The sequence below is a fragment of the Dermacentor andersoni genome, chromosome 1, assembly GCF_023375885.2.
Source record: "Dermacentor andersoni chromosome 1, qqDerAnde1_hic_scaffold, whole genome shotgun sequence".
In the NCBI taxonomy this organism is placed as follows: Eukaryota; Metazoa; Arthropoda; class Arachnida; order Ixodida; family Ixodidae; genus Dermacentor; species Dermacentor andersoni.
The window spans coordinates 354,689,968-354,715,393 of NC_092814.1; the positions used below are offsets into that span (position 1 = coordinate 354,689,968).

At 47.9% G+C, this 25,426-nt stretch overlaps 1 protein-coding gene across 1 annotated transcript; it reads left to right on the forward strand.

The window, feature by feature from the left end:
* Positions 1 to 2,449: 2,449 nt before the first annotated feature.
* Positions 2,450 to 23,742, forward strand: LOC126516404 (diencephalon/mesencephalon homeobox protein 1-B-like). Its single transcript, XM_050166518.3, has 4 exons — positions 2,450 to 3,250; positions 6,279 to 6,448; positions 7,953 to 8,097; positions 23,109 to 23,742. The coding sequence occupies exons 1-4, from the start codon at positions 2,998 to 3,000 to the stop codon at positions 23,519 to 23,521; spliced, it is 981 nt and encodes a 326-aa protein (XP_050022475.1). The 5' UTR covers positions 2,450 to 2,997; the 3' UTR covers positions 23,522 to 23,742.
* The last annotated feature ends 1,684 nt before the right edge of the window (positions 23,743 to 25,426 follow it).

Sequence of the window (25,426 nt, forward strand, 5' to 3'; positions counted from 1 at the left end):
ACGTTAGTTCTAGTAGTAAAACATTAACACCCAAGAAAGTGGATGGGAAAACGGCGCCGCGGTAGCTCAATTGGTAGAGCATCGCTCGCGCAATGCGAAGACGTGGCATCGTTCTCCACCTCCGGCAAGCCGTTTTTTCGTCCACTTTCAATTCCATTAATTTATCCTTTCGTTAATTCGATTCGTAAGTACAAGTAATTTCCTCCATGTCCTTGGCCACATAATATTCAATGGTTTCATTGTTGAGTCTTTGCAAATCAATGGTATTACTTAGGAATGTGCCAAACTCGACGGCGGGTATCAAAATAAGCAATTACGCGCTTAAAGCACATACCAGGGGCACTAACAAATCAGAATTTATTGTGCTTTGATCGAGGTACTATGTATAGTTGTTCCCCGTGGAAACACAGCAATGAAAATGCCGAGCAAAGAACCGGTATCTCGGCACAGACATAAAAACAGTGCGAAGCATACTGCTATTAAAAGGCAGAAGACGAAGTGTTTTATCCGACAAAGTCAGCGAAAGGACGTGTTGCGCACGTGTTTTGTAGCCTCATAATCTGCTCGTTTCTATAATTCTGCGTGTTGTCCTGTAACTTCTTTTCTCGTAATAGTTGTGCCACTACTTTAAGAAAAAAAAATACTCTCAAAAGTAATTTTATTTCACAGTCACAACTGTTATGACTTCGCTTCTAGGAGAAGTGTGGAGAAAAAAAATATAACAGAAAAGATATGGTTGATCCCGCTTTCATAGGAATCGGTAGAACACGAAAGCGAAACGTGTCTCTTCACAGAAGCCGAAATCGCTTCGTGAACTCATGAACTCACGCTCCGCTGCAGCGAAAAGCGCACGGTTTGCGGGTCGGTGGCCGTGTTGCATGCAGGTTTGCTTCGCGCGCGGCGTCCTGGCGAGCGGCGTCCAGCAGCCGAGCCTCTGAGGCACGAGCATTTTGTTCCGGCTCCGTAGTGTCTTGGGCAGCCACTTGAGTTGTGACGCGCTCAGCTTCAGGATTGCTAGCGGCAGAGTTCGCAGTGTGAGCCGCGAACGCGTGAAAACGTTCTTTCTGCGCCGCTTAGCGCAGCAGTTTTATTGCGATAGCAATTATATGGACACTCCTGGTGCATTTCTGCCGTCGCCGTGTTCTTCGTTGGTGCCATCGCAAGCGAAGCAGTGGGCGACGTGTAAACATTGCTGATGCATGTTGAAGCTGCACTCCGTAGGCGGCGAGGCGCCACAGGCTAATCGGTAACTGCGTCGTCACTTCAACAGAAGGCCTACGCCGCCTACACCATGCTACACCGCGCTGGAGCCTCCACTGCGTTGAGACTGCCGAAGCGCTCACTGTCGGCTCACTGTCGGCGCTCGTTAGTGTCATGATGCAGTACTTCGCTTCACCGCTCCTAGATGGCGGCGTCAGCGCTGTCAAGATAAAGCTCCTGCGTTCGCGCCGACGTCACAACCCTTACAGGAAGTTGATGGCGGACGCCGGCATAAAACATTTTCGTGTTAAAAATGCCTTGAGAAGTTTTTAGGAAAATTAGTTATTTAAATTCTGGGTGTTTACGTGTCCAAAGCACGATCTGATTATGAGGCACGCCATAGTTGGCGACTGTGGAATAATTTTGACCACTTGGCGTTATTTAACGTGCACTAAAGATTTTTAAGTACACGAACGTTTTTTTTTTTTTCTTTGCAATTCGCCCGCATGAAAATGCGGCCAAGCTCCATACTTATTGCGCAGATTGGTAAAAAGAAAGCGTTCGTTTACAACTCATACCGAAGTGGGCCCTAGGGAAACTTGTTCATGTTCTCACAGGGGACGATATTTCACCAGATGAATCCACAGACGTCTAAAGCATTCGCGTGCAGCATTTCAGCAGTGGCATGCTTTCGGCTTGCCGAGGTGTTCAAGCATGTCGTAACAGCAATAATCCAATACCTAGCTCATAACTTCTGAGCACTTCGAAACAAAACGGTGACGTGTAGTTGGCAGAGCACTGGGGGCGACGGCCAGCCCATCCTTCGGTGCGAGAGACGTTGGAGCTGGAGCACTGCGGAAGTGGTTGGAGAATAAATGTTCGATTACCAAGAACTCCGGTCATACGGAGCACATTCAAATACTTCTTGATATAGAATATTGTGACGATTGAATATTCTGAATATTCTGAATTTTTTGACAGCTTTATCAAAGAATGTTGTGGTGCCCCTCTAAGAGAGGGTAGAGCACTGAAAGTTCTTAGGAGGAAGAGAGAGAATTAAGGCCATGAAAGAAAGGTCAAAATAGTAGTGGAATCTAAGCATATATGCCTGCCAACTCTCTGGAATTTTTAGCAAGCTTTACGAATTTGGGATTGTTTTACTATTTTACGAAAAATGCTGTTCGCGAAAAAGTTTCGCTCGTTGGTCTCCGAACCTTGCTTTGGAAATTTTCCCATGGTGAAAGGGTGCAAGAGGGGGGGCTTGCTTTGACCAAGCGCATGCAGTGAAGCTTCTCAAACAGGCGACATCTGCAACAGCAATGTCGCTGAAAGACATAACCGTGGTGTAAGAAACAATGCGTTGCTTGTCAGTCTCGGCAGTTCCAACTTTGGTGCTGCTGCTGCTCCTTGTGTGCTGCGCCTAAAGCTATTGCTATCGTTAATAAAGTGCTTACATATCCCACAAAAGACGCTTGCTCGAGGAGAGCTTTAAATGAATACGTACTTCCCCACCACCTCCTCACCCCGTATCTTGCACCGTGATTATTTCACCCTTTCTTTTTCTTTGAACAGCTTGGCTAACGCACAGACGGTGTAGGTGACATTGTAAGGAAAACAAAAATAAATGTTCGGTCATTGCTGATGGCACTGTTTCACTGGGGAGGTTCGCAATCGATTGAAAGACGTTCTACTGCTGACTGAGGCCATCAGTGCACTCGCAGCCACTCTCGACGCGTGGAACAGCGCTCAGTCAGTCAGTGACTGAACATTGCACTTGCACCACTACGCAGGGCACATATGTTCTCGGCCGCGGCCGCCTGCTGTTGGTCCCTGCAGCCGGGGGCAACTGGACCCACTGTGCTTTCGATGGCCGGCCCTAATGCTGGCGCCAGCCTGGCCACAGCGAGCTGTCTGGGTGCAGCCTGGGGGCGACACGGTTTTCCCGCGGCGCCTGCAGCCACCGCGGGGCTAGGGTGCCACGCTCCATCGTTTGCAGCGGCGTCATACGGTGCCGTCGGTACCGGAGCGTGGTCGCTTGGCGGGGCTTCTGGTAAGTGAGCAGACTTCCTGCAGCAGTCCCACACAAACATTCCACATCTTGTAACTACTGCTGCGATTGTGGGGAAATAGCTATACCGCGAACATGTGGAACTGGCACTGGGAGAGTCGATTTAAAGCAAGAAGACTGCCTAAATGTGACACGCTTATCATCATCAGCAGCAGCCTATTTTCTGCCCACCGCGGGACGAAGGCCACTCCCCGCGATCCCCAATTACCCCTGTCCCGTGCCAACCGACTCCAACCAGCAACCGCAAATTTCCTAATTTCGTCGCACCACCTAGTCTTCTGTCGCCCTCTACTGCGCTTCCCTTCTCTTGGTACCCATTCTGTCACCCTAATGGTCCAACGGTTATCTACTCTGCGAATCACATGACCTGCCCAGCGCAATATTTTTCTCTTTATGTCAATTAGAATGTCCTCTATACCCGTTCGCTCTCTGATTCAAACCGCTCTCTTTCTGTCTCTTAAAGTTATGGCTAGCATTCTTCGTTCCATCGTTCTTTGCGCAGTTCTTAAGTTGTTCTCAAGTTTCTTTGTCAGTCTCCAAGTCTCTGCCCCATATGTCAGCAATGGTAAAATGCACTGATTGTATACCTTCCTTTTCAGTGATAACGGTACGCTTACAGTCAGGAGCTCCCGATGTCTGCCGTATGCGATCCAACCCATTTTTATTCTTCAGTGAATTTCCTTCTCATGGTCAGGGTTTCCTGTGATTAGTTGACCTAGGCAAACATATACTCCTTCACAGACTCTAGATCGAGGCTGACTGGCGATCCTGAATTCTTGTTCCCTTGCCTGGTTGTTCATCATTATCTTTGTCTTCTGCATATTAATCTTCGGCCACACTCTTACACTCCCTCTGTTAAGGTCCTCAATCATTTGTTGTAACTCGTCTGCAGTGTTCATGAATAGAACAATGTCATCGGCAAACCGAAGGTTGCTGAGGTATTCGCCGTCGATCCTTACTCCTAAACCTTCCCAGTTTAATAGCTTGAATATTTGTTCCAAGCACGCAGTGAATAGCATTGGAGAGATTGTGTCTCCTTCTCTGGCTCCTTTCTTTATAGGTATCTTCCTACTTTTCTTGTGTAGAATTAAGGTAGCTGTGTAATCTCTGTAGATATTTTCCAATGTGTTTACGTGAGCGGTCTGTACTCCTTGATTACGAAATGCCTCTATTACTGCTGGTATCTCTACTGAATCAAATGCTTTTTCCTAATCTATGAAAGCCATATAGAGAGGTTTATTGTACTCTGTGGATTTCTAGATAACCTGAGAACCTGATTCTCTATAATGGATCACATCCATTGTAGAGAATCCCTTCCTGAAGCCCGACTGTTCCCTTGGTTGACTAAAGTCCAGTGTTGCCCTTATCTTATTCGAGATTATCTTGGTAAATATTTTGTATAATACTGGGAGTAAGCTAATATGCCTATATTTTTTCAGTTCTTTAATGTCTCCCTTTTTTGTAGATTAGTATAATGTTTGCATTCTTCCAGTTTTCTGGGACCCTTGCAGTTGATAAACATTTCGTATAGAGAGCCGCCAGTTTTTCAAGCATTATGTCTCCTCCATCTTTGATTAAATAGGCTGTTATTACATCTTCTCCTGCCGCTTTTCCCCGTTTCATGTCTTGCAAGGCCCATCTCACCTCATCTCTAGTTATACGAGGAGTTCCTGTATCCTGTTCATTATCGTTTCGAATGGAGTTCTCCTGAGTCCTCTGGGTACTGTACAGGTCAGTATAGAATTCTTCCGCTGCATTTATTATACCTTCGAGATTGCTGATGATATTACCCTGCTTATCTTTCCGTGCATACATCTTCGTTTGTCCTATGCCAAGTTCCCTTCTTACTTATTTGAGGCTGCGTCCATTTTTTACGGCTTCCTCAGTCTTTCTCACGTTATAATTTCGAATATCACTTATTTTCGCCTTGTTGATCAGTTTTGACAGTTCCGCGAATTCTATCTTATCTCTTGAGTTGGACACTTTCATTCTTTGTCGTTTCTTTATCACTCGTAGGTCCTTTGTTATTTGGGAGAGCTTGCCTACTAGTTGCCTTGGTGCCTAGCCTCCCACTTCAGCTGCTGCCTCTGAAGCCAGCCTCGTTACGGTTTCATTCATTAGCTCTATGTCATCATCATCATCTCTCTGTTCTAAGGCTGCAAATTTGTTTGCAAGTACTCGCCTAAATTTGTCTGTTTTTACCCTTACTGCATCTAGGTTGGCCTGTTTCTTCGTGACCAATTTTACTATTTCTCTCTTCAAATTGAGGCGAATCCTCAATTTGCCCCCACACGCTTATATAAGCGTCAAAGGGACCAATTCGTTATTGTTATTATTATTGCATTCCATCCATCCGTGTTGCACGAAATAAACATGTACATTTGATACCAACTCGCCTTACAACGCATATCATTTGCTCCCTTACGCAAATATACAGAAAGGCAAACACTTTTTACGAACGTTCTTTGTCAGGAATGTTTGGTTCGATCGGAAATAAACTGCCCGCCGTGGTGGTTAAATGCAATAATTCTCAGTCTGAGCATGAAAGAAGGAAACCAATGCACGTGGGATAACTTTAGGGCAGTGAAGATTGGGGCCTTAATGAAATGGAAACGAAATCTATAAGGATGTGACGACTAATCAGGTAAGTGTATATGTCTATAGTACGTTTATTATCGTTATCGTTCATCACCTTAGTCACAAATAGCGACTAAGGTGCTCAAAAGGCCGACAGTCTGCATTTAGGAATGCGTACAGCGTATCCAGATTCCTTGTAATGAGTATGGCGTTTGGTCCAGCATACGTCCAGCATACGTCCAGCATACGTCCAGGTGTGTTCACATGCATCCTACAGTAAAATACCGCATGGCTACAATTTCTCATTACTTTGAAAGGATACGCGCATTACCTACATGTGTCAACCTGAACCTTCCATCAGTTGCTAGAAGGCGAGGAATCGCGGTGACTTGTAAAGTAACCAACACCTCTCTGCACTTTGCTTTACTCGCAGGCGGTTTTCTGTCGTGGCCCATGATACGCAAGCAGCGCCGTAGCCGTACGGCCTTTACGCAGCAGCAATTGTCGGCGCTGGAGCGCAGCTTCGCTCGGGCACCCTACCCGGACGTGTGGACGCGTGAAAGTCTCGCGCTCACCACGAACTTGCCTGAAGCACGGATTCAGGTACGCGATGGGTCTCTCTTTTACAGTGGGTAGGAGCCAAAGCAGAAATGATGCATGGCGTCAGCTGTGGCCGATACCAGCCTCGTGTCTTGCTGCGCTAGCTGTAGGTGGCGGTGGCGGTGGCGACTCAGAATATTTCGTATTCCTATATATATATGATCGCGTGGAGAGTAGAGTTGCGCTGACTTGTGTAACGGGTGCGTTGCTACCTTGACGGAGACAAGTCTTCCTGTCGAAACGTTGGCTTCCGCGACATTCCTAGATCTGCCATCGATAGTGTCTTAATGCGTATCTTTCTTGCTCTTTATGTGGTTCTCGGTGTATGGCGTTTCTTCTATTTTGCTCGCGTTAGTGCTCAAGGGACCACGGGGGTTGCATAAATCGGAAGCACACCGACGACAAACACGCTCAGTCAGGGCACATGGAACTGGCTTACTTCCAGAAAAAGCCAGTTTTAAAGAAGTGGCGCAGTAATAGCGGCCATGACGGAGTCGCAACAAGGCTCTGCGCGTGGTGATACATCATCGGCGATGGGAACAATACACGGCATCAGGATGGCTCTCTTGGAAAACTGTTCAACTTAGACAAGAGCTGGAGAAACACGCTCGGAAAAATTAACCTCGCGACTTAACGGTTTGCGGCAAAAGTTTGGAATACAGCGGGATCGGACAAGCGGCACGATTCAGCGGCTGTACTAGTAATGGAATAGCGACAAATTACCGCTCAGGAAACCTCGGAAAGTGCTGCCACTCACAAATCCTCTCGGCGACGCGGTCGCCCCAGGGCTCGCCGGCCATAGCGTGAGCCTCGCTGCGTTGTCGCAGTCTACCGGTTCTTCGGGACACGTAACGGCGCGTTCATCGGTGTCAGCGTCGGGCTTCCAACAATGTGACGTCCAAGCGCAGAGCCGCTGCGCCCGCGACGAAGCGCGCGCACTGCCCGGCCGTGTATATTGAAAATCCAGAAGGCACAGCAACCGCCTTAGCAACCGCGGTTGAACGCGATGACCGAAACGCTCCCGGCGACGCTGTGATGTCATGCTGTGAGGATTACTGCCTTTGCGTGTCGCCCACGATAGGTTAGGTTAGGTTAGGTTAGGTTAGCGTAAAAAAGCGTCAGATGGCGCGGCGTATTCTCAGAGCGGTTGCAAAGGGCGTCGAGCTTCGCCGGCAGCGTTTCAGCCAATCGCGTTCAACCACGGTCGCTGTGCCTTGTAAATTTCCGATATATGCTGCCCGGCCAGCCTTCCATGGCATGCGCAGGCTAGTTCAGCGCTTATAGGTCCCACACGCTCACACCCATGCTCAGGCGTGCGAGAAACACGCCAGACACGCGTACTGCGTGCAGCTCTCGAGAGTGGTCGTCGCACGCGCTGTGGCCGTGGGCGCGCTGCTGCACGGGAGAATGCGCAAACGCGGCGCGCCAACGTCAGATACTGGCCGCGGGTTTTAATTATGCATTTGGGGTGCATGATTGCACTCATTCGGTTCTTCTGTGCTTGCAGGTCTGGTTCAAGAACAGGAGGGCTAAGCATCGCAAGACGCAGAAGCAGATGAGCCCTGTGAGCGCAGTCAGCAGTGCAAAAAGCGACGCGGAAGTCGGCAGAGACAACGAAGAAGAAACGTTCGACGGTTTCCGTCCGGCCAAAGGTAGGAGATCCCGAGAACTCCAGGGCAAGCCCGCGAATGGACCTGTTTGTTTTAAGATTGGACTTCCTTCCCCTCTTCTTCCCATGTGGTTTCCTTTCGGTGCTTATGACAGGGGCAAGGAAAGGACCCGAAAGCAGGATGAGACCTTGAATGGGCCCGAAACGGCGCGAAATGTGTGCTTCTGGGACATTTGGTTCTTATTACCTACCTATAGCGTATTGCGAATGTTAAAAACAAGTTTTTGTGTAAATACGAAGGTTAGAGAGAGAAAGAGAGAAAGGCACAAGGAAGAGGCAGGGAGGATAACCAGGCGCAGTCTGGTAGGGTACTCACGATGGTGGAATGCTGAGATAAGCATTTCCATGTACTACACGGACAGGGTACAGTGACCGTTTCGCCGTGTTCGCATGCTCAAAGCCGCTTATATTTGCCTAAACACGAAGAAGATTTAGCATCGTGGTGGGCTGTCATGTTAATGCTGCATCTTGGTATTGAAAACAAGGCGTTCTTTAGCGACTTCAGATCGATTTGGAGTTTGTGGGATCTGGGTATCTGGCCGCCCCTTTCTGACCACTTTCGTGAAAATAAGGCAATTTGGCGCATTCTAGAGCACGTAGGACAACGAAAAAGGCGTCAAAATGAAGCCTGGAGCAAAAAAGATGCACCAAGTTAGTGTAGAGCTGTGCACGGAGCAGTAATAATGCGTAATTAACCGCAAACAGTCCAAGAATAAAACCAAATGCGCTCGTTCAAACTGCGCACGCCAAGAACCAGAACAGGATGCGTTGCTTTACTCAACGAAAAATGTGGCTCGATCCCGGGGACAGTGCCAGTGCAGTCTAGGGATTCCTTTCGCTCCATTCGATTCCTTTCTTATCGTTCGCCGTTCACGACTTAACAATCCTAGACATAGCGTGGGCGTGGCGCCGCTGGAACCACAGAGGAAGATGCGAAAAGAAATGGTATTGGAACAGAATCGTTATATTACGCTGGCCAAGTTGTCGTATTCGTCCGTGTCGTATATACAGTATAACACTAACTCTTGGCATCATTGCTTACCTGAATCGTTCAGAAATAGCACTGTAGTAATCGAGCAGCTGCGTAGACGTGATTTGAGTGTACCGCCTGTAGCTTGCCCAAGCAATCAAGCAGTGATTTCGAGTGTTGTATTGGACTACAAGGATTAAAAATGCAATACTGATGCGAAATTTGGGCGCTAAGCGGCGGTAAGTGCAATATATATATTTTCCTTAATATTAAGATTAAACCGCCAGTCGCACTAAATGCTGTCCGTCCGTGAGTCCATGGCGAGATCCGCTGCCCTTTACAGGTTTTTCTATCTGCAAGTGCGTCACAGGTAATTAATCTTAGCGGCCTCCGGTTTTCGTACGGCCAGCCTCAAGCCACACGGAAATACGGTACCGTTTCCCAGAGGCAGTGGCGTAGCAGAGGGAAGCACAACGTGCCTCCCTCCGCCACCCTCCCGGATGCGAACTGCCCAGCCCCTCCTCCTCCCCTCTCCCACTCCTCGCTACTGCTCAGAGGTAGTTTCTGCAGCCTGCCACACACACTAAGGATATACTTTGGAGTCTGAAACTATGTGTTTGCCCTTGTTAAGTGGGATGTTTTGTACAACTTTATAACCTTTTCCGCTGTCGTTAAAAAGGAAATTTCATCTGCTTCTTCTCCAGGGGTGAAAACAGCAGAGGAAGAAAATCACCGACGATTACGATGCTCCCTAATGCGAAATGTGAGCGCAGCTGTATACGTGTTTTCATTTCGCGATATAGTGGCTGGCGCGGACAATCTGTCTCGTGCGGCTCGTTGCAAACACAGCGAGGTGTGGCGCGACTGCCTCGATAATGGGGAGATCGCGAGAGGAAACGCGTGGGTGACGCGTGGGCGTGGTTCGCAGCCGCCGCCGAAGACAACCTTCGCTCACGCAGCGCTTTGCGTCCACCCAGACGACGCGCGCTTCTCTGTCGCTATATCGTAGCGATCGTCGCCGCAATGCCCCTCATGCGCGGCGCTACGCTTTTCTTCTCACGATTTCGCCGTGCCCTCCTCCTCCGCTTTCTTCCTCACGCTCTCCTCGCTCTCGCTGCTTTCTTCATCCTCCCCCCCCCCCCCCCCCCCCCCCCGCTGCGCTCCGCGTTCGCTCTCATCTTTCGCTGTGGTCGTTCGCTCGGTTACGAGGTAGGATGCCGACGCCGACGCTCGCCGCAGGAACGGGCGCGTAACTGCGCTCTAAAAGGGATACTAAAGAAGTAATGGTATAGGCGCTACTGTTTGTCCTTTCTCTGTAGAACCCTGTAAGATACGACCCGCCAAGCGTCGACTGCCGTTGCTCGGTGCTGTTGCAGCTGGCACTCTTCTGGACATAGGGTGCTTCACCGGCGAGCGTGAAGATATGGAATGCCATCCACGCTTCGTCTTTTCGACGCCAAAGAGCTGGCGACGAATTACCAGAGTCACCTCAAGATAATTGACAAGCGATCATGTGTCGTGTCTTCTTCTGTTCAACGACCCAGAGCTGACGAACGACACAAGTTCTAAACTGCAATGGGTCATCGGCCATGTGCGTCTCTAAATGGCTAGGCCAGTATTTTTGTGCTTCACTCGAAGTACCAGCTTATGCCTGTACAACGACGGGGTCTGGCGCAGACTATTGACAGGCAAAGAACCTCCCTTCAAGGTGACCGCAACCGCCCGCCACATTCATTGGATAAAGTGGCGACAGTCCAGCCTACAAAAAGCCAACGCTGACAATTGCCGTAGTGTCTATCCAATTTCACTTGAAATTGCATCTTTTTTGCATCGATTGCGGGTCGAAGGCTGGACACCAGAGGCAGAGTCCTGCGAGTTGGTGCGACACCATGGGTGGGATTTTGCGGAATGCTCTGCAATTCCAATTGGCCGAGAGGAGGACATTGAATTCCCTCGTCGAGCGAAAGAGGGAAAAGAACTGCGTAAAAAGCCGCAGCGCGGAGGTGTGAAAAAGCAATTCCTGAGACTTTTCAAGCCAGCGCGCGTTTTGCCGTCGTCTGATGATTCTTTTCGTATTTATTTTTCTTCCTGGCCTAATAACGTCAAAGACGCAAAACTAACGAAGTTAATTGTCCCTTTGCCAAGCGTCAGCACTCTTCAGTACGCAATGTTATCGCTGGCCGCAGAGCGTCGGAGGTTTCCGGTCACCGACCTGGTAGCAGAGGGAACTACCGGGGGTCCGGGAAGAAACTCCCAAGCTTGGAAATCCACGGACCCTTTTGTTTTCTTCAGAGCCCTTGATTGCGGTGACATCCATTTGTCTTCCTTATCACTTCGCTGGTTATCACGACAGGTCGTTACGAACAGCTCTCACGCAAAAAAAAAAGAAAAAAAGGAAGTCTTGGCCATTATGGGCCATTATTTTAATTTTGCTGCGTTGGGCGTGTTTGAAAGCACATCCCTGGTACGTTAAAAGCCGAAAAAAGAAGTTAACGTCTGATAAGCAAAAGTTACTAGCCGCTGACTATAGCAAGATGGGTACGCTCGCAATAATTTGTCGCTTTAATGTTCCATTTTTTGTTATTAACCATTTAGTTTTCTTCTAAACCATCATATCTAAGTAGCACGCGTGCAATTTTTATTGATTTATGCGATGCAGGCCATCCAGCTTCGAAAGTCCGCTCAAATGAGTCTGCGGATGCAGGAGAGAACTTGCAAGATGCACCAAGCGAAGACCTAAGGCGTGTCCAGCGACAACGTCGAGGGGAAGGCATACACGTCACAGCAGCTTCAATGCTAAAAACTGGTGGAATCTGACTATCCTGCTGAAAACTAACAGAAAGAGGATGTTAAAGGGCCCTTCGCCAGCTCTGACCATTTTAAATAGACAAGCCCAACGCCTACTTCACGCGCTCGCGACCGTGTCTGCAAATCGTTCCAGCGCTGCGCTGAAATTTCAACCACTCGAAATTTCAATCCAAACACTGCGCGTCCTATCTCTCAGAAACCAATACTCCCAGCAAGAGAGTCGAGGTAATACGCACAAATTCTGTGACGTGAAACACAGTCCAAGCAACGTCAGTTCATGACACATTATTTCGGTAAATCGTCCAATGCGGAACGCGCAACTCCGCCACAAGGTATGCGCCACAGCAAAGGAGCAGAAGAAAGAAAAAATTTAAAATTAAGGGAGGCGTGGTTCGTCTCGTGAATCGTATACGTGGTCCCTTGACCCCGGTATAGGCTCCCCAATCTGGGTCAGGCGGCGCTACACGGACGCTGCTGAGGATCGAGGGCCGCGCGCGGGAGCAAATGAAGTCGCAAGCGCGCGCGGTCGCGTTGCTGTCACGTGTACTGGAGTATGGGCACCAATAATTGGGGTGTCTCCCGCGTATTTATTCGCACAAGCCTGCCGTTCAGCGCCACGACAGCCTCAAAAAAGACTTGCCCGTTAAATTCTACACAGTTCCGAGTAGGTAGTGCAAAAGGAAAAAAAAAAGGGGGGGGGGGGGGGACACACAAGCGTGCACCACTGCTGTTGTTGGCAAAGTCAAGCAAGTTGCGCTTGTTCGCTTTCGCATGACACATTTTTAACTTTGTCACGCAGACAGTCGAGAGGGCTCTCGCGCGTAATTGGGATCCATCATTAAAGTGGACACTGGGGCTCGTAGCATCAGTTGCCCTCAATCCCCGAACGCGGGCTGCAGCATGAGCCTCATCCAGGTGCAGCGAGGGGCGTGATGTGATGTAATTGCCAAGTTAAAAACGATAACGAAGAGGCATATGATTCGTCCAATAATAAACTGACTTTAATAATTATTTCGGTAAATGGATCCCTAGGTGGCATATTAGAACTTCCAGTGTGTAAGTAAAGTTAGCAATGGGGTCGGGTGAGGAGGCCTTTTAAAGGCACAGGACGCCCCACGAGAAGTTCCACTAAAGGTGACTTACCACGGCACTAAAGCTACAATTGTGACATCTACTAGCAATTAATCAAATTCGAGGTTTCGACAAGGGCCTCAAAAAGAGACAAAGCAAGGACTGACGAAGTTAAGAGGTTATAAAAGTAACCTACCAGCATTTGTTGCCTTCTTAGTTGAAAAGGGAAGTTACATGAATTGAGCACACTGAGTACTGTCCGTGCTTTGTGTATCGTATACCTTGTAGCGTGATACAGATGTTCATGTTCTAGTATGCTACAAAAATGTGAATACCAACACAGCTAAATAACATCGTAGTGTAGTGTAGGCAATGTGCTCGTCTGGAAGTTTGATGAACGCCAACTGGAAGTATGATAAGTTGAACAAAAGCGAGAATCAGTTATAACAGCCCAATACGTGTGTCTGGATCACAGTTGCCGTTGTCTAAGTGGCTCGGCCGTTCATACTGACTCGTATCAAGGTGGAGCAACGCGGTTTATACGCGCAGATATGTATGTTTTGCTACGTTTTGACATCATTTTTTCCATATCAGCAATGTGCTGTTTCCACAATATTCGAAGCTAACAACGATGTGTGGTTGTAATTGTCGATGTAAACAAATCCACCGCTTTGGTCAATCAGACACAGAAGGCTGTGCCCGCAGACTTCTTCAATATGCAAAGTGTATTATGAATGTGAAAAAGGAATACAGAAAGCGAGGCGCAAGAACAGACGTCAGCGTCAGCAAACTCGGCGAAACAAACGACCAAATTTCAGTGCAGCAGGCTTCTGTATAAATGAGCTCGTTCAAAATTATATATAGAACCGCCTACATGTAGGGCCTCCCTTTCAATAGTTGTCTTAACACCTCTACAGGTCGAAGAGAGGAAACTGCGTCGTGCTGAGGTAGTTCGCCGTTGATACGCCACTGATTCTCAAGGGGATGACAGAGAGAGAGGCGATTGCACCAAATGCGGCAGGCTGAGCGTCAACGTGTCACTGCGAACGGCGAAGCCGTCCTCCAACGCAGGAGGCCAACAGAGCGCCAACACTTCACTGCAAACCACGAATATCTACTGCAACAGAAACGACACGCCCAGACTGAACAACGGCACGCAAATCGCCAGCCATCTTTTTTTTTATTTATTTATTTATATATACTGCGATCTAGGTTAGACCATAGCAGAGGGGCACATTTTCATAGGAAATGTACATTTGTGTAAAAAAGAAAATACAACTAATAATAAGTCAGTTTTAAGAGGATACAGAAGACTTCAAAGTAATTATTGCTTCAGAGTGGCGGACAAGTAATTCAAGAAGCACTTCCTCGAGGACAAGTTTGGTGCTTCATGTAGTGTCTGCAACGTCTACGCTAGGTATCAGACGTCCCCTATACCTAATATAAGTACGTATCAGTGCTCGTGGAAGTGTTCACTTCCGAAGATCTCACCAAATTTGTCGTCTGCTCTGGCTGCAAGACCAATCTCACAACGGAAAAAAGTTCCACAACTCTCCAAATGCAACGTTTCAGATGCCATACAACACCTTCACATTTACCACCATCTAAACGAGATCAAGTAAACGTCTCGATCTTGTCGCCACGCACCCCATTCCTGCGCATAATACCCCTTATGCATGGTGGACAATGAGTAGGCGAAGTAGTAAACGGTGCAGGTCGACCACACAATAAAGTTGACCACATGATAAAGTGGCCATGTCATCGGACACGCTGTGTGTGCGATGACATGGCAATTTACGTCAACCTCAAGAAGATGAAGGCACTAAAGTCCGTCTGCTCATCGGGCATCGTTCGCAAAAGCTACATCAAAGTGAGGCTCCACTATATCTGCAGTAGTCCTTCCTAGGCACTGTACATCACAGTCCCCGAAGGACCCATCGACAGCTACTAGGCCAGTCTTCAGTAATGGGCTTGACGACTTCAGAGACCTCATATACATGTTCTATATACTTCTCGATCCACCGTCCCCTAGTAGGCGCCATATGGGATGGTACCGAAGCGAAGAAGGAATCAACAAATCAGTAAAGTCGTTAGCGCGTTGTCACTGAGATGTCTCTTTATCATTCCATAGTGGATAGCTACATTGCTTGATTGCTAATCGGATTAACGTCGACAGTCATCGTGAGGTGGGTTCCGTCGGGAATTTATCTGATAAGTCGCATGCATAAGTGCCCTAAATAACATACTGATTGTCGTTTGCAATGTGAACGAAGTCGCTGAAAGGGCGTCGTCGCAGAAGATTGCTTATTACCAGGAAGCGAGTTTCAAAAAAAGCTTTTCTACGATTTACGGATGCACGCAGCGTAAGGTTCTGAGGCATGAATGCCACAAGTATCACATACAGGTTATCGGCTGCCATTTGTTTTGTTGCCATTTTTCTTCCGTTGTGGGAGAGTGACCTTCCGTCGGGTGAGAGAGAAAAAATTGCAAACATTCACGCAGAAACCCCTCTGGGAGTTGTCTAAGTATGCGTAAGCATTGTGCCACTTGCTCACTTCCGCGCAGCCAGATGTCATTATCAATGTTATGAAACTTGAATAGACCAGTATAAACGACAGCGCTGCGACGACACGAACTGCTGCGGACGGCGGCGCAAGGTGAATTGATGACGCAAGCAAGGTACTGCAGGTTGCGGCGCCGGGCGCACTGATGACGTTCCGATCATTACAAGCCGGTATCGCTCTTTAGCGCCTTATTCATGTGGTTTGTGCTGAGAGCTTCGTGAGCGCTGTGTTCGCGCCGCTTCGTTCGCATAGAAGCAACAGGTAGTACGAAGATAAAGTCACGCGCTGCGGTGGGCTCTATCTTGAAAGCGATCGTTATGATATGGCAAGGCAGCTGATCAGTATGAGGAGTGATTTATGATAAGTAGGAGGAGGGAGGAAGAAGGGTTGCGCATGTCCCTAACACTGTGGCCCTTTGAAGATCGTCCGTCTAGTCCTGTGCCATACAGAAATTTCAATATGGCTTCCGGTAAGTGCTTCCCAGTTATAAAGTCTCCAGCCCAGCGGAGAGTATATAACTGATTTAACAAGTCAGTCCATTGGAAACAACAAAGCAATTTTGGACGGTGGGCAAAACCATGCATCACCGTTCCCGTTCCCGGAGTTGATGCTAAGAAAAAAAGATTATAAAAATAAATATCGGGGGATCGTACGCATATATACGGGAATCAGTGATAGGCGAAACTTTATTTGGTGCTTACAGAAACGCTAAAGCAACTGGCATGCAAGCTTAACAGTAATGACGCAAATGGAGCACAACGTTTACGCAAGTGTAACACAATGACGCAAATGTTTGGATGCAGGGGTCACGTCCGTATCAACGCAACGCGAATGCACATTAAATTTATTAGACGCGTCTCGCGTGTCTGTTTGCCCGGTCTGCGCACCGCTTGCACGACTGATGGAGTTTATTCGCGCTATGCACCGTCAGTAATACTACTGTTAGCAATCGGCGTTGCGACGTCAGCTAGGGCTATTTCGCATGGTTGCACGAACGACGCGCCATGACTACAGCAGGCAAGACAACAAACGGTCTCATGCGACGCATCTACTCGAGTGTGCTCTTGCTGATCGTGTTTGCATGGCACAGCGGTGATAAGCAGGGTGTGCGCCGAGAAATTCCAGATTTAACAAGAAACGCTCAACGTCTCGAGCTTCTGGCTTCTTCCATGTGGTCGTCATGATTCTCGCTGCCGATGAGCGACCGGCGTCGTAGTCCGGCTCGCATGTTCCACCCATACCCAGTGGCCCGAGTTGTACAATCGGCACGGCGGCAGCAGCCAGCGCCCCGCAAAATGGGTTGAAGAGACAAAGAAAGCTTCGCTCTAAAACTTGGAGAACGCTTAAGCTTCATCTGTACGAATATAGAACGCGATAGCATTCGAAGATCCCCGACTGCTGCTCCCGCTTCCCGGCAACTGCAGCTTATGTAACCGTAACGTTTACCGGCAAACGCTGGCGGCGAGCGCAACGCACGAAGACGAGGTATCGGGTAGAAACGCGGCCTCTTGCGTGGGTCGACACCGGCGGTAGCGCGCAGCCACGCCAGGAAAATTGCGTCATTTTCAGGTTTCTGTTATTGTTTCGCACTTGTAATACTTCAGCCTCAGAAGATTTAACATATGAGACATGCGTTTGGTGTTTTGTTTCATGAAATTTGTTTGTGGGCTGTTATTCTCAAAATTGCGAGCAGTAATTTTGTCAAGAATGTAAGACAAGGTATGAGCAACTTTAGCGCTTTAATGGTGTGGCAATATAGCCCGCACATACCGCGAGTCATACAGCAAGGCGTGGCATTACGTATACCTAAATATATAAGGGATTTTCCGCTCACGGGGACACCGGCGCAGGACGCCGGCACGGGATTTTCTGCCTTAACGCCGTCGCGTTCAAACTTGTCCGACGCTGGAATCGGGACAGGGTCACCCAGTGATACACCCGATGCTCTGGGCCAGTTCGCTCGCATACTTCTTTTTTATTTTATGGTATTTAGGAGATGATGTCGCCTTTAATTGGCGCCGGCTACTCCTTTTCACAAAGGGATTTAAAAAAAGGAACAATCATGATAAAAATAGTGAAACCCCATAACAACACTAATTCCAGTAGCTTAAATACACTAATGTCACACTATAAGTGAAAGAAAACTCCAAATCATAAAAACGGAAAGTCCAGTGACGCAAGTGCACTAATGCCACACTAAAACTGAAAGTCAACCAAGGTATACAGCACCACAAGGTCCAGTCACATATGTGCACTAAACACAAAGACCGGTCACTTAGTTAGACTATATCAGGGCACATAAGAAATCACGGATTATATTCTTATGAAGGTGCAAAAAACCAGGTATTGGATTGGCCAAAGTCGGGTAAAAGAAAAACAGAACGCGCTATCACATTTAAACACTCTACTCAATACTTTCGGAGAATACCGCTCGCTTCTAGAAATCTTTGAAGTGCCAGCAACGCTCGTCTTTGCAATGAGTATGTTGGCCAAGGGCCTAGGATCTTCCTGAGGCTGAAGGGCCTGCGATCTAATGCCACTAAATCAAATGCTACGCGTTGTCTGTGCGCGTCATGTCGCGGACATTCTAGCAGAAGATGCTGTACATCTTTATCAACGTGGCCACAAGCAGGGGCGTAGCCAGGGGGGGGGGCTTATGGGGCTTCAGCCCCCCCCCGAAATTTTTTCGTGCTGTCCATTCACCGCCGACCAAAGCAAGCCCCGGCGCCGGAAATCATTCTGGATTTTGTCTAGAACGTCTTTTTCACGCTCAAAAAGCCATTTCACCGCGAAAATTGCCAACTCGGGCTGGATTTCGCGGCAACGCCCATGCACCGGGAGTCACATAACGCTAGCAGCCCCATCCGAGCACAAAATTTCAAGGACCTTTTGATGGCGAACGGGCTGGCGCGGCATCTCGCGGAGGCCGCGGAATCTACACTCTATCATGGAATCTACGGAGCGCGTGGATGTCAATTCCGAAACTTTATGGGTTTAAAGTTCTCATAAAGTTTTGATGTGAAAGGTGCATTGATATTTCAAAACATGTACTTTAGATTTTCAATTGCGGAGCTTTGTAAGTTAATGTTCCCATAAATATTTGACGCCAAAGGTGCATTAACTTTTCCAAAGTAACACGTCGGGCCATACAACGAGACAAGCCAAATCAACACACTATCCGACAAGTTGTACAAAGCCCGCAGCGAGGCCCGATGGGACGAAGCGTTGTGGTGGTTCATTCCTGCCGTCATGTCACATAAAAAAATATCAACATATTTTTCAACTGCGCCAAAGCATCCAGTGAAGACACTAAAGCCAGCCAAGGTAACTACGTTCTTATTTATTTTTTCTACTTTGACTTTTAATCGCGAGGACACATTGATCCCCTTCAATTTTTTTGTACTCGCTCCCCTGCCCGCGGGCTGCGAGAGCCAGCCAGAGCGCATGCGTTTTTCTCGTGTTGCCCCGACCACCGCGCGGCGCACTTCGGTGCACATTCGGTTTTCTCTGGCCGAGTGCATTTTCGTCTGGCAGTTTTAGACGCTTTCTGGCTAGCAGACGAGAAAAAGAAACAATGATCGCTCGCCGCCATCACTGTGGGGACGACGGATTGCACCGCGTTCGCTTGAGCGCAACCTCTCCAGAATGTCTTGCCTCGCCGGTGTAGGATACCGAGCAGTATGCGCATGGTTCTTGGTGGACCAAGCGTCTCGTGTTTTCTTCGATATTCCTTTAATAGCCACATTAGTTGCCCAAAGTAGGCATTCGATTGTGACCAACATACTTTGCGTTTTTTTTTCATCATGGTGCCCCCGCCCCACAAAAGGAAAAAAAAAAAACGTTGAGGCGCAGCGAATTGTCGCGTGGTGAAAGTTCTATTTTGTTACTTATTTTGCGGAAAGTAATGGGCCATGGGACGCTTCAGCTGCGGATACTCTTATTATATTATTGCAATAGCAATTATATGGAGACTCTAGGCGCATTCCTGCCGTCGCCGTCGCCCTCACGTTCCGCATAAATTCTAAGGGCGATAACATCGTGACCGTGCACCGCATGCTGTATGTGCGAGTGAAAGCATGTGGGGGGTGAGGGGGAATGGGTGAGCCGACGATGGTGGCTCAGTCTTGCGTGCGCAAGGGAGAAAAGTGAGGAGCAAGCGCGCCGCCTTCGGTCGCGCACAATACATCGGGGGGAGTGGATGGAATGGGGGCGGGATCTAGGATTCTGTGAATCTGTGATTGCGTAACATGTTTATTTGCCTTGTTTGACCCATTATATAGCGTGACTCTTTCTTAGATACGTAGATTTATTGGAGACTTATACGTATGTTTTGTGTATACGTGCAGTGAACTATGTTTCCAGTGGCACTTTTTTGCCCGTTATCAAGCTGTGTCTTCGCATTTGTATATTCCATTGTATCTTCGCATTTCTAATGTACGAGGGTAATCAAATGAAAGTGAGCCTACCCACCCCGCGCAATTATGGTTCTGTTCATTATCTGCAAGGCCTGCGCGTAGCACACAGGCATCTGTGATTTACAAAAGTGACACGCAGGTTTGAGGATAAATGTTCTTTAACGCTTTCATACACTGGGATGAACATGGTTGCGTGACGTAATGGACGCTCCAGAAGTGGAGCAGCGTAGTACCGTGAGGTTTTTGACAGCTGAAAGTGTTTCCCAAAAAGAAATTAAGTCACCGTATGGCTGCCGTGTACGTCGAACATTGCATTTCATTGGCCACTGTGAAGCGTTAGAACAAACGGTTCAAAGAATGACGTGAAATTTGTAAAGACGACCCCAGACCGGGCCAAAGCCATCGTGCAAACCTAAAAAAATTGCAAAGGTTGATGAGCTGATGACACAAGAACGGAGGATAAGCATCGATGAACTGCCAGAGCGTGTGAACATCGCTCACGGTTCGGTTCACCGTCACCGTTCACGCCGTAATTCATGAACATTTCGGCTATCGGCTCTTGTATGCGCAATGGATGCCCAAGATTTTGGACCACCGCCAGAATACGGAGATGTTCGGCGCTGCCTTCACTCATCTGATCCGGTATGTCAATAAGGGTGACGATTTCTTGTCTGCAATTGTGATCGGAGACGAACTGTCATGCCACTACTACGAGCCTGAATCACGACAGCAAATCTTATAATGGAAACATTTGAATTCACCACCCCAAAAGAAAGCAAAGGCCGTCATTTCCGCCGGACAGGTATTGTTGACTTATTTTTCGATTGTCAGGGGCCATTACTGATAGAATTTGCTAAATCTTGAGAGACTATCAATTGTTTCCGATATTGCTAAACGCCGGATCGGCTGCGTGTCGCAGTCAAGAACAAACTACGTGACAAATTGACGAATGGGGTCATCTTGTTCCACGACAATGCCCGTCCCTGCGTCGCTGATGTGGTTAATACAAAACTGGCAAAGTTCAAGCGGGGAACGCTGCAACAGCCGCCAGACAGCTCAGACCTGTCGCCTTGCGACTTCCCCATTTTTGGGCAGCCGAAAAAACAGCTCAAGGGAACCAGATTCGTCTCGGACGATGACGTGAATGTCAGTTGCAGACGTTTTGAAGCAGCAACCTAAGCAACTCTATGAGACGGGAATTACGCGACTCGTTTGTCAATAGGACAAATGTCTGAATGCAAATGAAGGCTACCTTTAAACAAAGTACCCCATTTTTCATATATTCACTCACTTCATTTGACTCACCCTCGTATATTCTGCAAAACTCCTGCTTTTTATACGTGCTCTCTGTTGGGACAATAATTTCGGTGCAATTACTCACGATACACGACCGGTGACAGCTGCTCCTGCGTAATACATTGGAACAAATGACAGCGTCAGTGAGATTTGTCACTGGCCGTTGCATATGTACAAGAATGTAAACAAGGATCTTGAATGACAAAGTTTCATTAACATATTTGTCCTCAACTTGTTGATTTCATGGCCTTTACATTTTTCATATCAGCGGCATGGAATGCTTTGGTGGTTTCGAACTGATGTAGTTCTAAAGTTCGTGTGATATTTTCTTTACTTATTAAATAGACGAAAAACATGGAAGCATTGACACCAGTTATGTTGGGCACAATTTTTGGCACATACGAGTATAATATTTTATGAAAAGAATACATATTTTACTTGTATTGACAGTGCGTAGCGTTCAAGAATTCGTTTGCAGCATCTTTGGCAATGATAATGCAGTTATTATTCATGTATTTGATCCATAGGCAAATTTTTTAAGAGGAAGCTTTAGCTCGGGCCGAACTCCGACGTGGCCTATTCAGATACATGTAAAACGTAGAAACGCTTTTGTGAGATAACTCCTGAATCGCTTTTAATGAAATTTGTCGCATTTCAGAGAGTAAGTTAAATTCTAGTGTCTGTTGGAAGCGGAATTTCGATTTAGGGCCTGAACTTTGTTTAAAATATTTTGAAAAATTCGAAACTTCGAAAAAAATAGAAACACGAAGTTTACAAATTAATAGCTTTGCATCAAGAACAGATATCCCGCTTCTGTAAACAGCATCCATTGCACCATTCAAAGCGGACAAATTCGATATGTCTATTTGTATCTTACGTGAATTGGTTATGTTATGTACAAGGGTTCTGCAAAAGCCGTATTTCCATAAGACTTCATTTTTTTAGACTCATGTGTAACATATCAACTTTGTCCGCTGTAGATGTCCTGTTATGTGCAAATCACAGAATTGTGATATCAATTTTCATTGCTGATATACAGAGTTGTAAACTGCATTGTTTCGTTTCCCGAAAATTTTCGATTTCGCCACTTTTCAATAAAATATTGACTACCTAAATCGAAAATTCGAAACAATACAGTCACTAGAATTTAGGTTTTTCGTTTAAATGCAACAATCCTCATCAAATTTGGTGCAGTGGTTGCCTAGAAAAACCAATTCTCCTTCTACATGTATTTAGATAAGAGCATCCGACCTAATGTTTCCTCTTAGGAGGAGGCCGAGCTGCAACGTTAGCCCCCCCCCCGAACGAAATTTCTGGCTACGCCACTGGCCACAAGTGCATTTTTTTATGTTGAAAGTGTTTTGTGTACACGGCACCGAGCCGCAGATGGTGAATCAGCGTTTTAAAGGCTCTGGTTTCCCGCGCTAACGCCAACTGCCGCCTAGCTTTTTGAGATGATTAGGTCGTACAGTACGTCGCATAGGAATAATTCGCTTAGAAAAGTGACAGCCCGTGCGCGCGTGCCAGCTTCCATTAAGCCACAAATTCAGGAATGGAACGCTCGAATAATGGTCAACGTTACTTCTGCCTTTCGTGTGATTCACGTCGCATAACTGCAAGTTGCTTATAAAAAGCGAGAGCATCGGGTTATGCTCATTAATACCTATGATCAAGACATCTAACGTAATGCTATAATTCATATATTCTATATTTGAAGTGTTGGAACACGAAATGTATTTCACGCGGAGCCCAGAGTACGCGGTTGCAATGCGGTCAGGCGTACATGCATATTCACTCACGACTATGGGAAAGGCAGTACACCTTACGAACAAAAGCGCTGGCATCCATCTTTCTTCTTCTTTCTTTCCAGCACCTTTGGCCTCTTGCGTCGCTCACCGGCATCCAGTCACGGTGGACGATGCGGCGTGCAGGTCGTGGCTAAGCTCGCGGCCGCTGCTTCACGAAGAGCGAACGCCGGCGTCCCTGCGAGTGGCCATGGGCGGCGACGACACGTTCCAGCCGCTGCACTGCCCGTCGATGAGGGGAGGCGTCCAGCCCGCGGCCGAATACTCGACTCCACCGCCCAGTGTTTCCGACGCAGCGGCCGTGCTAGGCTGTGCGGCGAGCCCCGCACAGCAGCAGTGCTGGCCCGCATTTGCATCGCCGACGGCGCACGCGGACGCAGCGGCACGGGCTCACCAGAAGGCTTGCGCCTTCTCGGCGAGGCTGGCGCACTGGTCCGATTACTCGAGGAGAACGAGAGCGTCGCACGAGCCGGCGTGAGCTCGTCCTTGGCAGTGATGCCGCGCACTCGCTTCAAGTAAAACTTTCGCCATCCGTTTTTGAAGCTTCTTCATCTGAAAGGTTTAGCAGAGAATAAATCGCAGTGTGGACGGATAAGGCAGGTTGCGAACGTAGTTCCCGCGCCTACTAGGGCGCCCCTCGCGGCGGCGAGCGGGGACCCGGCAGGATACGACCGGCCCGCTTGCGTTCGGAAAGCCTGTCTGTGCACTGTTTCGCGCGTAGCTTTGCCTTTTCTGAGCAATGCCGAAGTGCAACCCGAGCTGTTGCCTAGTGGGCTGCAACAGCACGTACACGAACTCACGAGGAACAAAGTTTTACAGGTTTCCAAGCCGACCGTATGAAGCAGAACGGCGTCAACACTGGATCGCGCTCGTCCGACGGCATAAGCTGTTTTATGTTCCGGCGTTATGCCAAGTGCGTTAATGCCGAATTCGTTGCTTTTACAGCAATGATGGAAGCAACGGCACACCTGCAGTGCGTACCAGAATATGCAGCAAAGAAACTAGTTTGTTTCCTCACTGTACCGCAGTAAAGCTGTGGAACTATTTCCCAATCCTCTCCCTTTCAAACAGCGCCAGGGCTTGCTGAGAGCTACGAGGAGGGGTTACAGCTGGCTCAGCTGGCATACGCCCTTCTGCGCCCAGTATATCAAGGGGCAGTTGAGATCACCAAAATATTTGACGACGTGGTTTATTGGAACCTCCTTTGCACGCACTGAAATATCGCAACATAAAAGTATCGAACTTCCAGTAACTTGGGCGAAAATATTTTCCCAGCGTAGTCTAACAAAACTGGTAAGTTCACCACCTTTTTTTTTGTGTTCGGGGAGAGCAACGTTAGAATACCTCGGGTAGGTCTTACGAGTCGTTCGTACGCCTCAAGTTCTTGGTTGAGATGTTTTGGATTCGCATTTGCCGTCCTGTATGTACAAGGAAACTACCGTGGCGTGCTTGCACTTCCCTGCGATACCAGCACGGCAATCGCAGCTCCCCGCTAGGATTTGTCTGCTGTCGCCGATCTTCAAGAATCAATGTGACGTATAATTTCGTGGGTCCACATCGTAGATAACGAAGTAACTTACGCTGAGCTTCACGCATCTCGCTGGTGCGGTATTTTTCGTTTGCGGAAAATACCTAGCAGTCAGTTCCGATCAGTGCGAGTTCAACACTTCCCTCACGTCGTAGACGTGCCCCACTTCAAATAGACGACTTCCTTTCTCTAAATTCTTTTCACGAAGAAAGCTGTCAAGATCGTGTAATTCCCGAAACCCGGTTAAAATTGATATCAGCACGCTGTTCCGCGCAATCGTTACCGTTTGACAGGGCCATGACAGGACGCCAAAGACACAGCGCGAGCTGCTGACGCCGTAAGTAATCCTACCATATTCGCGCAACTATTCGTCAGATGGCGCTAGGGGTCGGAAACACAGGGCGCCGCCTAGCACTTGCAACGTGCCCTATGGGCACGTTGCAAGTGGCAACATCTTGGCGCCATCTGATGTCGCCATCTTTCGTGGCGCCATCTTGGCGCCAAAGACATCTTGGCGCCATCTTTCGTGGCGACACCTTGTGACTTTGTGTTCGACCAAAGAGCAATTGCGATTAACACCGAACGATTATATTTCGGCCACCTGCCGGCATACACAGGAGAACAGCGACAAAACTACCACCGAAGTGTATTGGTATCTTTATTTTTCAAAATAAATCGTCTGCAGCAGAGGAAATAAATAAAAAAAAAAGAAACCTTATATGTTGTAGTGGATCAGAGCACCACAAGATGTCGCCAACGGTGCTGCCGTTTCCCCGGGGCGCTATTCTGGAACATGAACATTATTAAGTTCCTCCATGTTGACGTTTTGAGGCAATAAATATTTTTATCTTGTAC

What these genes read in the sequence shown, in the direction of transcription:
- LOC126516404 (XM_050166518.3), top strand. Translation starts at nt 2,998, where the DNA reads ATGTTCTCGGCCGCGGCCGCCTGCTGTTGGTCCCTGCAGCCGGGGGCA. An exon ending in TGCCTGAAGCACGGATTCAG is followed by an intron (nt 6,449 to 7,952) that starts GTACGCGATGGG and finishes CTGTGCTTGCAG; the next exon opens with GTCTGGTTCAAGAACAGGAG. An exon ending in CGGTTTCCGTCCGGCCAAAG is followed by an intron (nt 8,098 to 23,108) that starts GTAGGAGATCCC and finishes CTTTCTTTCCAG; the next exon opens with CACCTTTGGCCTCTTGCGTC.